We start from the raw sequence: 14,230 nt of genomic DNA, 5'->3' as shown, positions 1-14,230 counted from the left end.
ATAGATTATAGGGTTCCGAAAAATTTTGAAATTATCGATACCTACTCGTCTGTATTTCTTAATTAGTACTTGTATTTCATTGTTTGCAACTTTCTGTATTATTTAATTCTTACTAGAATAAAGTGTTTACTTTAATATCCAAAAAGTACCCAAAACCGAATCAGAGCACCCCACTATCCACGTGGTCTTGTCTGCCCTACCCCTAGAGTGTATAAAAAAAATCGGAGGCGCGGAGACTTGAATAAATTGCCTGTGCTTTGGTACGCAAGGGTGGAGGGACTGCATTTCCCGTAGCGCCGGAGCTGTCCAAAATGTATTATTATTATTGTTCGGTTAGGTTAGGTTAGTTTAATAATATATTTTTTTAAAGAGCTGACCAAAAATGTATTATTATTATTGTTCGGTTAGGTAAGTTAGTTTAATAATATATTTTTTTAAAGAGCTGACCAAAAATGTATTATTATTATTGTTCGGTTAGGTTAGGTTAGTTTAATAATATATTTTTTTAAAGAGCTGACCAAAAATGTATTATTATTATTGTTCGGTTAGGTAAGTTAGTTTAATAATATATTTTTTTAAAGAGCTGACCAAAAATGTATTATTATTATTGTTCGGTTAGGTAAGTTAGTTTAATAATATATTTTTTTAAAGAGCTGACCAAAAATGTATTATTATTATTGTTCGGTTAGGTTAGGTTAGTTTAATAATATATTTTTTTAAAGAACTGTCCAAAAATGTATTATTATTATTGTTCGGTTAGGTTAGTACATTAATATTTTTTTTAAATAACTGTTCAACTGAAACTGATCAACTATGATTGATTTTTAATATTAAAATCGAATACAAAAATCGATTTTCACTTTTAAGGAAATCGATTATTTTTCACATCCCTATTAATTTTATAAACGCAACCGGCCATTTCGAATGTGGATTTTGCTAGAACATGTGTGAACAGTCTTACAGTGCAAAATTTCCGTTAGAAATCTGTTTCTTAAAAAACGATTATTAATAATCGATTAATTAAAAAAAACTATTTTTAAAGTGAATGTCACACTGAACAGTGACTTACATTGGCACCCGATTTTAGCTGCTTGCATTTTTGACGATACCTGCGGCAACGTTCCGCATTTAGTTGCTTTTGATTTAAAAGGTTTGCTGTAACAATATTTTCAGATACAGGCTCACCACTTTGAACGGTACTAGTACTGGGCATGGCATCTTTTAAATATATTGAATGGACCGAATATAAATGAAAAAAAGGGTGCGTGTACTTAAGTACGCGCGTAAGAAGTTATACTTCTTTGGCGTTATTTAAAATAGTTTTTGATTGCATGCAAATAATTAATTACAATTAAATAATCAAATACTAGAAAAGGAGTCATTATATTCAATAAAGCTCAGTTTACATTTGAAAAATTAAATAAATAAATATTTTCTGATCATAATTCAGACGCACATATAAAATTTGCACTTGTATAATGAAAATGACTAGGTAATAACCTTTTAACTTGAAAAAATAATTAAAACTCCTTTATTTGTTTACCTAAAGGTAAATGACAAAATATGTCATTATGATCATTCAAAATTCTTGGCATAGCTGCTAACTTCACGCATATTCTATTTCTATTTACTTGTAGATTGTCTTATTCCCATCTCGCTCGCGCCGGCTATAATCACACTGACAATGTTGTGTCTCAGGTGCGCATCGTAAAATTTCACTCTCATCAATTTTTCATAACGCGCCTAAAGAAGTATAACTTCAAAAATTGAAATAAATCCATAAACAACAACATGCACCAGCAAAAAGTTCTAACAATTCTAATAAATTCGATATGAAAACTGCGTTTACTCACCAAGACATTTTTTCCTTTTTCTATAAGCACGTGCTCTGTCGGCGTTCTGTTTTTTACGGCGTAAACTTAATTCATCGTCATTCAATTTTGCACTATTCTTTGCTTTTTCCTCGTTGATCAGTTTTTTGGACTCACTACCTGTGTCCTTTAAAAGCAAATAAAAGTTTCACTTTAATAAATACAACATTTACATTAACCACTGATAAAAAACATTTACATTAAACACTGACAAAAACAAATAAAAAGGATTATGTGGTTTTATGAAACCACGGTAAAAGTGAAACTTTTTTTCACAATATAGACATTTAACTAAAAAATTTTGGAATAATATTCCATTTAGGGTATAAAAATTGCTTTATCAATCTTAATTTTATACTTGGAAAATTGGAATGATAATGGGAAATAATAAAAGTAGACTAAGTCTTGAACTAATATTTTTATTGAACTCTGTGTCTTAGAGAGTATGGCATACATAATACTTCACAATTATTTACATTATATACACATATTAATAACAATTATGTAGATTATATACACATACTAGCGGGTTAGCAAACATTTCTTTTGCCATGTACATTATTTCTAGGTAATATTTATTTAGTTCAATAAAAATAACTATCTACAATAATAAACAATAGGGGTTGATCGTAGAGGGGTGAAAATTTAGGGTTGTATGTATTTTTTAATTTCACATTATAAAAAAATTAATAATTAAAATTTCGTCCAAAAAATAAAATTTTAGGGGTGGACAACCCTTATCACTTAGGGGTATGAAAAATAGATAGTAGCCGATTCTCAGACCGAATGCATATAAAATTTGATAAAAATCGGTCAAGCCGTTATGGAGGAGTATGGCACCTAACGTTGTGACAAGAGAATGTTATATATAAGATTAAAAAACTGAAAACAATATTTTATTATCGTTGAGTCACTTTGATCCCTTTTTCAATTATTTTAAATCATTCTATTATCAATTCCATCTTCATTATGAGTTTCACAGTTGATAAATGTAACTTCGTGGGATTGATTTGCTCCAGTTCAAACAATTTGTATGACAATACTTGGCGATTAAAAAGAGTGGCGGAATGTTTCTTGCCAGTTCTTCTTACCTGCTCTACGCCCTTGACTTGCGAACTGGTAGTAAATTTAAATTTACAATTAATTTAACTTGACAATTCAAAAGTGTACTTGGTTAAACACTTGAATAAAGATATTTTGAGTTTTTTTTGGGTTTTTTGAGTAACCACTATTATATGGTAACTAAAATACGTGAACAGTGACTTACATTGGCACCCGATTTTAGCTGCTTGCATTTTTGACGATATCTGCGGCATCGTTCCGCGTTTAGTTGCTTTTGATTTAAAAGTTTTGCTGTAACAATATTTTCAGGTACAGGCTCACCACTTTGAACGGTACTAGTACTGGACATGGTATCTGTTAAATAAAATTAAATATATTGAATGGACCGAATCTAAATAAAAAAATTGAATTAAATCCATAAACAACAATATGCACCAGTAAAAAGTTCTAAAAATTCTAATAAATTCGATATAAACACTGTGTTTACTCACCAAGACCTTTTTCCCCTTTTCTATAAGCAGCTCTGTCGGCGTTCTGCTTTTTACGGCGTAAAATTAATTCATCGTCATTCAATTTTGCACTATTCTTTGCTTTTTCCTCGTTGAGCAGTTTTTTGGACTCACTAGCTGTGTCCTTTAAAAGCAAATTAAAGTTTGACTTTAATAAATAACAACATTTACACTAAACAATGACAAAAACAAACAAAATATGGTAGAGCACTGGCACAAATGAATAATAGTCTAAACACAACACGGTCAGCTGCTGCAAACTATAAGCGCCGCCATATTGGCCTTGGTTGCTATGACGAGCGCCTTTCACTTTATCCCTACTCCGCGGCGGACCGTCACGCGACATTCACATTTCACTTTAAAAACTCTCTGGTTCAGACTTGACATTGACAATTTCACTATCGTCATTTGTGATATCTGGCGCCTTCCATTTATGCACAGACGCTTCAAATGTTTCAAATCTGTCTTTTGCATCGCATAAATTGCATTCTGCCTGAACCTCTCTTTCTCTGTGTACCTGGGAACTGTGTTTAGAAACAAATACTTAAAAATATCCTAGTGTTTCCGTTAAAATATGATTGATTTAAAGATAGTTAATGTGAAGGTTGTTTAGGGTAGTCACTTTAGGGTGGATTACTTCAGAATTATTTAGTTGTGTAAAATAAAACTCCCTAATTGTTTGTAGAGAAGAGGTGAAGATGGAATGATTTTTATTGACAAAATTGTGTAGATTTTTACCCAAACATTATCCTACACTTACAACTAGTATTAATATGTGGTGCCAAAATGCGGAGGGTTGATTGATTGCGCAGGTACCAGGGCAGGCGATAAAAACGCGGCGCTGCAAAAAGTTGACCCTTTTCTGCGCGCAGCCGTCGAAGCGTACGAACGTGTTCTTCTCAGAACACTTCGATATATCGTAAGCCTTACGATAGCGTTAATAAACTGTTATTTTCAGAACACATTATCGTATCTTGCGAAAACGTTTATCAACTGTCGTTTTCAGTACATATTACCGTGTCTTACGACAACGATGAAACTGTTCTATTCAGAACACACGACCGTATCTATTCTGATCTGTTCTTGTCAGAACACATCACTGTATCATTACGACACCTTAACTAATTACCTACAGTTGTAAGGTAAAAATGCAGAATGTTTACTAAAAAGTAACCAGATATAAATAACGGCAACTGAAAACAGTAGTTTAATAAAATCGTTTGTGGTTTAGTAACGTCTAACAGTTTCCACTGAAGTATTTGCGAAGAAATTCGACTAAGGGTTCTTCTAAAGCCCTTACGAGCCCTCAGGCATTGAGAGTGTCCATGAAAGGCGGAATCGCTTAACACCAGAAGAAACTCCTGCTGTTAAAAAATTGTTCTTATGCTTACATTCCACATATGGTCCCATTTGTCCCGTGTCGTAGAAAAAATAGGGGAAAAGGAAGTTATGTTAGGAATTTAATGAAGTTATTTGTTATTAAAATATTAAGTGTTGAAAATTAATACAAATTATAAATGGGAAATTATTAATTGCACATCAAATAAATAATCGCATATCAATATATTTTATATGATTTTTGACATCAATTAAATGACTTCACTACAAATAAACTAAATGTTTAACAAAACAAGTACTGCAGATACCTAATTCGAAAATATACATCAGCATGACATAACTTTTTTCCTCAAAATGCGATACAAATAATTTTATTTACGTACAAAAATACTGCATGCATGCATGCAAAAATAAAAACGCTGCAATTCGGCAAATTGAATAATATTCTAGCAACAATTTCTTTTTTCATTGCATTTGTCAGGAGTAATTGCATAGCTCGCGCGTAAGATCGAAATAGAAATATTTTGTCAGTGTAGGGGTTGTTTTACGGAATCCACGTACATTTGTTTGTTTATATTCATTTAATGTTGCGTTGCACCGGCTTTCAAAGTGGCTGGTTTCAAACTCACGGAGTGGGTTTCACTCAAATTAAATTGGTATCTTGAATCAGCCGAAGGTTCTCCAGTGACAAACAATGCACTAGAGTCATTCAATAGAGGTATAAAAGAGCCACACTTTGCGAGAACGACTTTCTTTGTCAAGATTCTTCATTCGCAACAAACATGGTCAAGGAATGGTCGGAAAATCATAAACCAGAGACATTTATAACTGTACCTCCGATAGAACTGAAAGACTGGACTCTTGCGTATCAATGGGTGAAAAACATGTCAAATTCTTAGAATCTGATTCCGGACTAAATACTTACATAGTAGCAAACTCAACCGCAAGTAACATTCCATTTAATCAAGTTTAGGAAACTTTTGATGGATATAAAAAGAAAGCTTTCGCGTATCGGAGTTTCCTTTCCCACCCAACAAACCGCCTGGATGAACGGAATATGCACCTTCCATATTTATTTAAGAACTATATGTGCAAGGATATCATCGGACTTGCAATCCGACTCATGTACGTGGCACCACCTGCAGAATCCAAAAGTGTGCCTATTGGGAAAAAAAAAGGACGAAAGCAAGACCCGCCTTAATGATCCAATAAAAAAGTTACTATTTGTATATAATATTTGAAGTTATACTTCTTTAGGCGCGTTATGAAAAATTGATGATAGTGAAATTTTACGATGCGCGCGCAGCGTGACACAAAATTATCAGAATGAAGTTGCCCACGGAAGATGCTACGGCATTGGAAATAATTTAAAAACAACATTCGAATAATAATAGAATTTATGTTACACTTAATGTAAGAGAATAATAATAAATATTTATTTATTTAATTTTTCAAATATAATCTAACTTTATTGACTATAATGACTCCTTTTCCAGTCTTTTATTATTGGATTGTAATTAATTATTTGCATGCAATCAAAAACTATTTTTAATAATGCCAAAGATGTATAACTTCTTACGCGCGTACATAAGTACACGCACCCTTTTTTTTGTTGATCTCATTATGTCGTACTTAATAAATAATAAGATGATTATAACCAATAAAATGCTGCTTTATTTAGAAAAACTGCTAATAATATACAAATAGAAGCTATATTTAATTAGTGGAATTGTTTATGATCGTCATCCGATTGGCACGGCAATTCGAATAATATTTTCTTTACTTTACTGCAAGAAATTGAGCACGTGTGACATCATTTAAATCTTGATGTCGCTTTTCATACTTGTCAAACGAATTATCACGCCAAATATTTGTTGAATCTTCTCCAATACCTATTCGTACGCACAACGGACCAACCACGAGTCTAATTGCGGAGAAAGGAGTCCTTCTACCCTCCAATACCTATTTTCTCTAATTCCTTTAGAGTTTTTCGTATGCTTTGTCGATCAACAGGCCACATTGTGGGTATAGTAGTTACAACAGTTGAACATTTTGACATTGGCTCTCGTAGAACCTACCAAGCAGCTTCCTTTTCCACCCATTATTTAGCATAATCACTCCAATTTTTCTAGTAACCTCAACAATATAAAACTCAGGGTTTTCATTCATAATTTCGCGAACGAAGATGACTTACTCCTCTATTTGCTTTATTAATTATCACCATTATTGTTATTATTATTAGCATTAATAATATTTGGTGATGTTTGAAAATCCTCAATGTTTTCTGTAAGGTTTATCAATGATTTCTAGCCCTAAACTCACGACAACGTACTGTTGAAGTTTTTATTTGTCTCATTGGTAAAGAAGTCTTCGACTTGAGAATTTTCTTCTTCTTGATGTACTTCAACTTCCACAGTTACCCGCGTCAAGTCATTTGACTGGTGATTGTCTTCTTTTTGTCGAGCCCTTTTTCGAGCTCTGTAGTCACGACTACGCTCTGCTGGAGTTTTTGGTTGAGGTTTTGAAATGATGGACAACTTTTTTAGAGCCCTTTTCCGCTCTCTAGATTCACGTGAACGTTCTGTTGATGTCTTAGGTGGCCGTTTCACTTTTTTATTTTTAAATGTTTCACACTCTCGCACTACGATTTCTGGCGTTGTGATCTGAAAATGAAAAATTATTAAAATTTAATAATTGATAAAAACAATTACAGAGAATTATTAATATATATTTATTTACAAAATAATATAGTAAAATCTTAGATGATGAATAATAATGAAATTAAAATTCCTCGTGATTTTTGTAAATAGTAAAAATACCTAACCTCAATTTAAATTTATACAAAATCATTGTAAATTGATTATTACTAAAGTAAAAGCCCCAATAGATGATCATGTACCAGTATGATCACTCCATGTATTTATATACCTATATTTGTTATTTTTTTTTATTGACAATTCACACCAATTGACCTAGTCCCATGCTAAGCTGGTGAAGCTTGTGTTATGGGTACTAGGCAACGGATATACATACATATTATAGATAGATAGACATATAAATACATATTTAAACACCCAAGAGCTAAGCACAACACCAAATGCTCATACCATGTCTTGTCTCAGCCGGGGATCGAACCCGGGACCCATGGATTCGCAGTCAGGGGTACTAACCACTAGACCAATTTGTCTTCATAAACTTCCTATCCAATTCTATCCTGCTCAATCATAACTATATATTCATGTTATTCTTATTATTTTTATTGTAATTCATGACCCGTGAATATTTCTTTTTCAAACATTTTGTACGACTGGACTTGGAACAGTTTCAAGTGCTACTAGAATTGGTCACACCATTAATTGAGAAAAAATTCAAACATGAGGGAAGCAATACCTTTTCAACGGCATTCATTACGGTATCTAGCTACTGGGAATATTCTAGAAGATTTAAAGTTACAAGCCGTCGGAAATATCTGCGAACCTCGCTGGAATGCGCTTCCCCGCACCCCGCCCCGTTTTCGCCTATCCAGTACCGTTGCCAACGCAATCGCCGACGCACGTGTATTATTCTTGCTTTCGTAATCGCATTTTAGTGTTTATTGTTTCTCTGTTTGGTGAAATATTACATAAACTACCTATTTAGTGCTGTATGTAAGATGGGTAGGACTATACATAGTGCAGAGCGTATCAATAAAAATAAGTACACAAATAAAATATTTTTTATTTTTACATCTTCAATTTTTTTGCTATCTCTCCAGTTTGTATGACGTCATTAAGCCAGGTTCGCAGATATTTCCGACGACTTGTACATAGTGTTATTTCCCCACAAAGTCTTTCCTTAATAATTATGGAAACCTGCGAAGCCATAATACATATTTTGAAGAAATTAATCAAGGTAAATAAAGACATCTTTTCATTTATTTATTTATTTATTATTTCATAAACATTTATTTATTAATCTTTATATATTGAGACATGTCATTAGCATCATTTTTCAGTTGAGAATTGTCCATGTTCTGTTGGTAATGTGGCAGCTCCTCAGGAAGTTCAGAATAGCGAGGCGATGGCGTGCTCTTGTAATTTGTTGGAGTTGGTGTGGATCTGGTATATGTCGGAGATGGAGTTATTGTTACTAATGGAGTATTTATTTCAACCGAATTGCGATGTAAAAGACCTAATTGTCCTTCCATGATAATGGCAGCAATAGCACTCTTAGCAAATATTCGTTGTGTTGGTTCCATTTTCTTCAAATCTGCAGCACAAGACGCAGCCCAGTTTTCATATTCGTCTAGCTTCTGTCTAAGACAGTTAACTACAAGTTGCATAAGTTCATCTTCAGATTTCCTCTTTAATTTTTTATATTTTGTCTTCGGAACTGCATAGGATGCAGTTTGTACTCGATCAGCTTCAATAGTTGAACTATTTTCCTGAAAAAGAAAAACAATTTGTTATTTTGTTTTCGCACAAACTGCCGAGGAATGGAAAAAAGTTGCCAAGTATTTTGAGTCAGTGGAATGCTCCTCATGTAATCGGTGCTATAGATGGGAAACACGTGGAAATAAAGAAACCTCCTAGTTCTGGATCATACTATAACTACAAAAAAACATTCAGTATTGTGTTGATGGCGTCTGTACCAGATCCGGATTTCATCGACTGAAGGTTTTTATTGAGTTCCTTCCGGTAGTTCTTCATCACGTCATCTTTGCTTGGCTTAGGAAACAACTCTTTATATTTAGACAACAATGTTTCGTAATCACCTTTTTTTATCACGGCCATGATATTCTTTGCTCTTGACATTCCACAAAGACGACAATTCTCTGTACAATTGGCTACATTCGACGATAAACTCTCTTTCCTTAACTTTCGTATTATCTTTTTTTGCCATTTTTGGGAAGCGTGCACACGTGTGTCCTCCTTGCCGATGAAACACAGACTAAAAAATATTGCGCAATACTGGTCAGTACACAGTACTACACGACGCAATGGAAAAATATGGTGCAATAAAAATGAAACTAGCTCAAACTTTCGTTCAATCATTGCGCAATCTTCAAGAGACGATTAATTATAATGCACAATTTTCAATATTGAAAGTATGGGTTTGAAAATGGATTAATAGAAGACCCATTCATGGCGCAACCTACCAACTCTTTAAGGAATTGGCTGCTGAAGATACGACGGAATAACTTTGCTCTCAGGTTGACCGAAAAGTACTTTAATATACTACTAAACCTCGTTGCACCCGTCATACAGAAATGCGATACATTTATGAGATCTGCTTTACCGGCAAAAGTAAAATTGCACGCAATTTTTTACTTATTATTTTACTTATATTATTATTTTTGAAGTGAAACTTCTTTATCGGGGTTGAAAAAAAATTTAGTGTAACATTTTTTCGTTACGCGCCACGTTTTTCGGTTACGCGCCATGTTCCTTTTTGAAGTCAACCTTCTTTATCGGCGTTGGAAAAAAAATTACCGTCACATTATTTATTATTCGACACGTAATATTTTAATGACAATTAAATTCATTAAATTCCTAACATATCTTCCTTTTTCTCTAAGTATCGGAAATCTAAACTTTTAGATTTGTATAAATATGAACAACACTTCAAGATTCAAGTTTCACTTCTGACATGTGTACTTTGTACACACACACTTTTTTTTTTAGTTTACGCGTCTTGCAACACCTATTCAGAGTACCAAGATCGACAACTGGTAACATCATATCCCAAGTATGCGATGCTATTTACAACGCACTGAGAGATTACATAAAGGTATGTAAAATTAAAAACATTTTTTTTCTATCAAAGTAGGTTTATTTTGATATTCAATATATGTATTTGCAATCAACTTAACTACTTAACTAACTCAATCTTTGTTTTTAATTTATTTTATTATTATTTTTTACTTAAGATGTCATGTGGAACATGGTGATTAAAAAGAGTGGCGGAGAGTTTATAGTCAGTTCTTCTCTTCCGTTCAACACCCTTGATTTGAGAACTGGCAGTAAATGTAAAATTAGAAGCATTTAATGTATATTTTTTTGACGTTCGTAAGTGTACATTATGTTACCTACATGCATAAATAATTTTTGACTTTGACTTCTCGTGGTGGTAGTCGGTGATGGTGAAGACTGGTACATAGACTTTGGTGATGGGCTATATGCTTAGTTAGATGTTCCGTGTTGCAGACGTAAATTAGAAATATAACTTTGGATAAACATCTGTGCTTCTATTGCTTTGTGCATTGGCAATCTTTTAAGCTGAGCTGCTACACTTTTCCCAAATATATCAAATTCTGTTTCTGTTCTGCGTGTGTCAGCTACGTTCTTAACTTTATTGACCAAACGACTGAGGTCCTGTACTGTTATTTTACGAGGAATCGGCGATTTTCTTTGTTCAGATTCAGGTGTTGCGTCCGGGTTGTTTTCAGCAGATTGATTGTATCGGGATGTGGAAGGTTCTCCATCAAGTAATTCGTATTGAGGATCCAGCTGCTAAAAAAATTATAAATTGAGTTTAAAAAAACCAAAGCAAAAAGGAAAACATATAGTAAACCAACACTGAAAGTCAGAAATAATATTCCGATTTCACTGCTGTCAAAGAAACTAGTCTGTCAGGAACTTATGTTTTTTTGTTTTAGGTCCCTAACGGCGATGAATGGAAAAGTATTGAACAAGGCTTCAGAAGTTACTGGAATTTCCATGGTTGCTCAGGTGCTATAGATGAGAAACACGTTACCATCAAAGCACCACCAAACGCAGGAAGTTATTACGTCATTTACAAAAAAAATTGCATTGTTCTCATGGCAGTAGCAGACGACTACTGCTGTCATATATTGATGTTGGATGTAACGGGCGTGTATCGGATGGAGTTTTCTCCTATTGTGATCCTAGTCATGCTTTGGAAAATATTTGATTGCCCGAAGGTCATGTTCTAAAAAAAACATACAATATGATGAAACCATATGGTGGAAACCAATTGACATTTGAACAAAAAAAAATTATAGATTATCACGGGCAAAACGTCGAAAATTCGTTTGGCATCTTAGTAAGTCGATACAAAATTTTCGAAAGACTACTTTTTTCCCAACAAGGTGCAAAAAATCGTAAAAGCCTGTTGCGCCATGCATAACTGGGCGAGAAAAACCAAAGTGCCCTTACATGTCGGCACGGTTGATATCGAAGACACAGAGAATGGAAATTTGACTTGTTCCACTTACTATGAGAATGCAGAATAGATCATCTCCAATTGCACAAAACATACGCAACGATTATGCAGATTATTTTGTAGAAGGTGCAGTATCTTGGCAGACTCGAATGATACATTGAAATAAAACGTGGTTTTGCAGTTTTTATAATATGTATAACTAGTAGACCGGCCAAGCGTTGTTGTGGCTAAGGTTTTTGTTATATTACATAGTAGTTAACTATTCAAGGGAAACGGTAGGAGAACACCAGTCATGGGGACTACCATGCTCTATGCCATTAAATTGTAGCTTATGTGAAACGTTGGTACAGCGCCATCTATTAGAATTGTGACTATTAAATGATAAATATTTTGCAACAAAATAATATTGCGGGTATAAATTGAGATGTAAGCTATCCTATCTTTTAAGTTGGATCAAACTGGTGTGCAAATTTGATTGATATCGGTTCGGTAGTTTAGGAGTCCATAGCGGACAAACAACGTGACACGTAATTTATATATATTAAGAATATAATATTAAAAATATTATTATTGCTTACCATATTACTCCCAGAGTCGTTGCACTGTACATTAACAGCTTTGATAGCGTCATCCAATAATGTGAACCACTTTATTTGTGGATTATATACTGTTCCAGCTCTAGATTTTGTTCTTTGTTTAATTTTCTTCACCTCTTGCAAATACGTAGACTTCAAGTTTCTCATTTTAGTATAAGCCTCATTTGTACCAAACCCCGGTATATTCATTGCTTTGCTTAACTTTAAAAGTGCCGCATTTCGGGCTCCCTTAACTTTGTAGTTAGGGTCTTTACAATTGTAAAGGCATTCATATTTTACAAACTCCTGCACAAATTTATAGGTTGTGTCTTCGGCCCACTTCGCCATTTTTTTACGACACAGCGTCCGGCGCTAAACAATAAAATAAATAATAGTTTAAAAAAACTAGAACACACGCTTTTAAAGCACATCAAACTAAAAAGTGAAAAATAATTCCTAATTTAGGCTGAAAATGGTAATGAACAAAAAATACTGGTATTTATTGTGAAAAAGCGTGGGTTGCTCGATAGACGAAAAATATGGCACAGAGATTTTTCACTTTTTAGTTTGATGTGCTTAAAGGCGGCCATTCACGGGCGATCCATCGATACATTTGGCACGCTCTCGATCCAAAATTCGTCCATGAATGTGAAAACACTGTCGGTCGCAATGGATTGGCTCGGCGCGATGGAATTCCAACTGCGCGAAAGTCCATCGCGCCGAGTCAATTGGCGCGCTCGTGAATGCGGAAAGCCAACGGTCCGGTCGGTCTGAGCCATCGTGCCATACGGTTTGCTCGTTCGTGAATGGTGTTACTCGCGAGCCAAACACGCCATTTTAATTTTAGTTTGCGTTTAGCCGTTGGACGGGAAGCACGTGACGCATTGTTATAAATCGTTTTCGCAATGAGTTCAAACCGTGACTTTGTTATTCAATTAATTTATAAGTTTAGAAAAAAAAAAGTCAACTCCTTCATTAAATTTGTGTGAGTGAGTTGCGATCTTTTCAGCAACCAATCCTGACACCACTTTCTTTTTTTTAAGACTAGACAAATCGCTATGGTAGATAAATAAATCTCATCTTCTGAATCGAAGTTCATTATAAACACGTCCGGTGCTGTCGACGCCTACACTGAAAACACCGCCTACCTACACGGCTCGCTGGCGCGACGTCGATTATCGAGCCCGTGGCGCGAAAGCCATATGGATCGCCCGTGAATGGCCATCATTAAAAGCGTGTGTTCTAGTTTTTTTAAACTATTATTTATTTTTTAGTTAATTTGTTTTTATTTTTTTTTCGGATTATTGCATTGTCATCGATCTTTGACAGGTGCGCAAAGTTTGAATTAAATCTGTCCGTTAAAAGTGGGTCAAAATAGAGTCCGAAGGAGTCGGTTACATACATACATACATACAGGTGAAGCTAATATAAAGCGTGTAATGACATGTTTTGACACGCTGCGAGTGAGGGGGTAGGGACGTCATTACTCGCAGTTCACTCGCAAAAAAATAGAACACGCTTCTGATCACGTTACAGGCTTGCCTTGCGATTCTGTAATTTACTTTTCGAACTCACACAGCGGTTTTCGCATCGGCGGTCGCTCTCAAATCAGTCATGAAGCAGAAACAATAAACTACAAGCTTCCACCTTATCAGAATGCCAAATCATAAAATGACTGCTTCACGACTGATTTGAGAGCGACCGCCGATGC

At 34.4% G+C, this 14,230-nt stretch overlaps 2 protein-coding genes across 21 annotated transcripts in view; both read right to left on the bottom strand.

Moving 5' to 3' along the window:
* LOC125061088 overlaps positions 1-14,230 on the bottom strand; it is a 112,731-nt gene that overhangs the window by 91,950 nt on the left and 6,551 nt on the right. For 4 of the 10 annotated variants that reach the window (XM_047666231.1, XM_047666229.1, XM_047666250.1 and 1 more), the window contains exons 1-4: positions 3,425-3,733; positions 3,139-3,287; positions 1,854-1,998; positions 1,070-1,218 (exon numbers count right to left, since the gene is read on the bottom strand). The exons of 1 other annotated variant lie outside the window; for it this stretch is intronic. In XM_047666231.1, the coding sequence (XP_047522187.1) occupies positions 1,070-1,218; positions 1,854-1,998; positions 3,139-3,282 (438 nt within the window). In that variant the 5' untranslated portion in view covers positions 3,283-3,287; positions 3,425-3,733. Of the gene's footprint in view, positions 1-1,069; positions 1,219-1,853; positions 1,999-3,138; positions 3,288-3,424; positions 3,734-14,230 lie in introns of those variants that run through there. 5 more of the 10 variants (XM_047666236.1, XM_047666251.1, XM_047666230.1 and 2 more) reach the window with 4 other exon arrangements.
* The window catches only part of LOC125061092, a 34,415-nt gene continuing 26,619 nt past the window's right edge, over positions 6,435-14,230 (bottom strand). For 3 of the 11 annotated variants that reach the window (XM_047666280.1, XM_047666286.1, XM_047666285.1), the window contains exons 9-10: positions 12,523-12,891; positions 8,709-9,203 (exon numbers count right to left, since the gene is read on the bottom strand). In XM_047666280.1, the coding sequence (XP_047522236.1) occupies positions 8,724-9,203; positions 12,523-12,891 (849 nt within the window). In that variant the 3' untranslated portion in view covers positions 8,709-8,723. Of the gene's footprint in view, positions 7,444-8,708; positions 9,204-10,778; positions 11,272-12,522; positions 12,892-14,230 lie in introns of those variants that run through there. The other 8 variants (XR_007118975.1, XR_007118977.1, XM_047666281.1 and 5 more) reach the window with 8 other exon arrangements.

Source organism: Pieris napi, chromosome 23 (assembly GCF_905475465.1).
Source record: "Pieris napi chromosome 23, ilPieNapi1.2, whole genome shotgun sequence".
NCBI classification, from domain to species: Eukaryota; Metazoa; Arthropoda; class Insecta; order Lepidoptera; family Pieridae; genus Pieris; species Pieris napi.
This window is presented reverse-complemented; position numbering and strand designations above follow the sequence as displayed.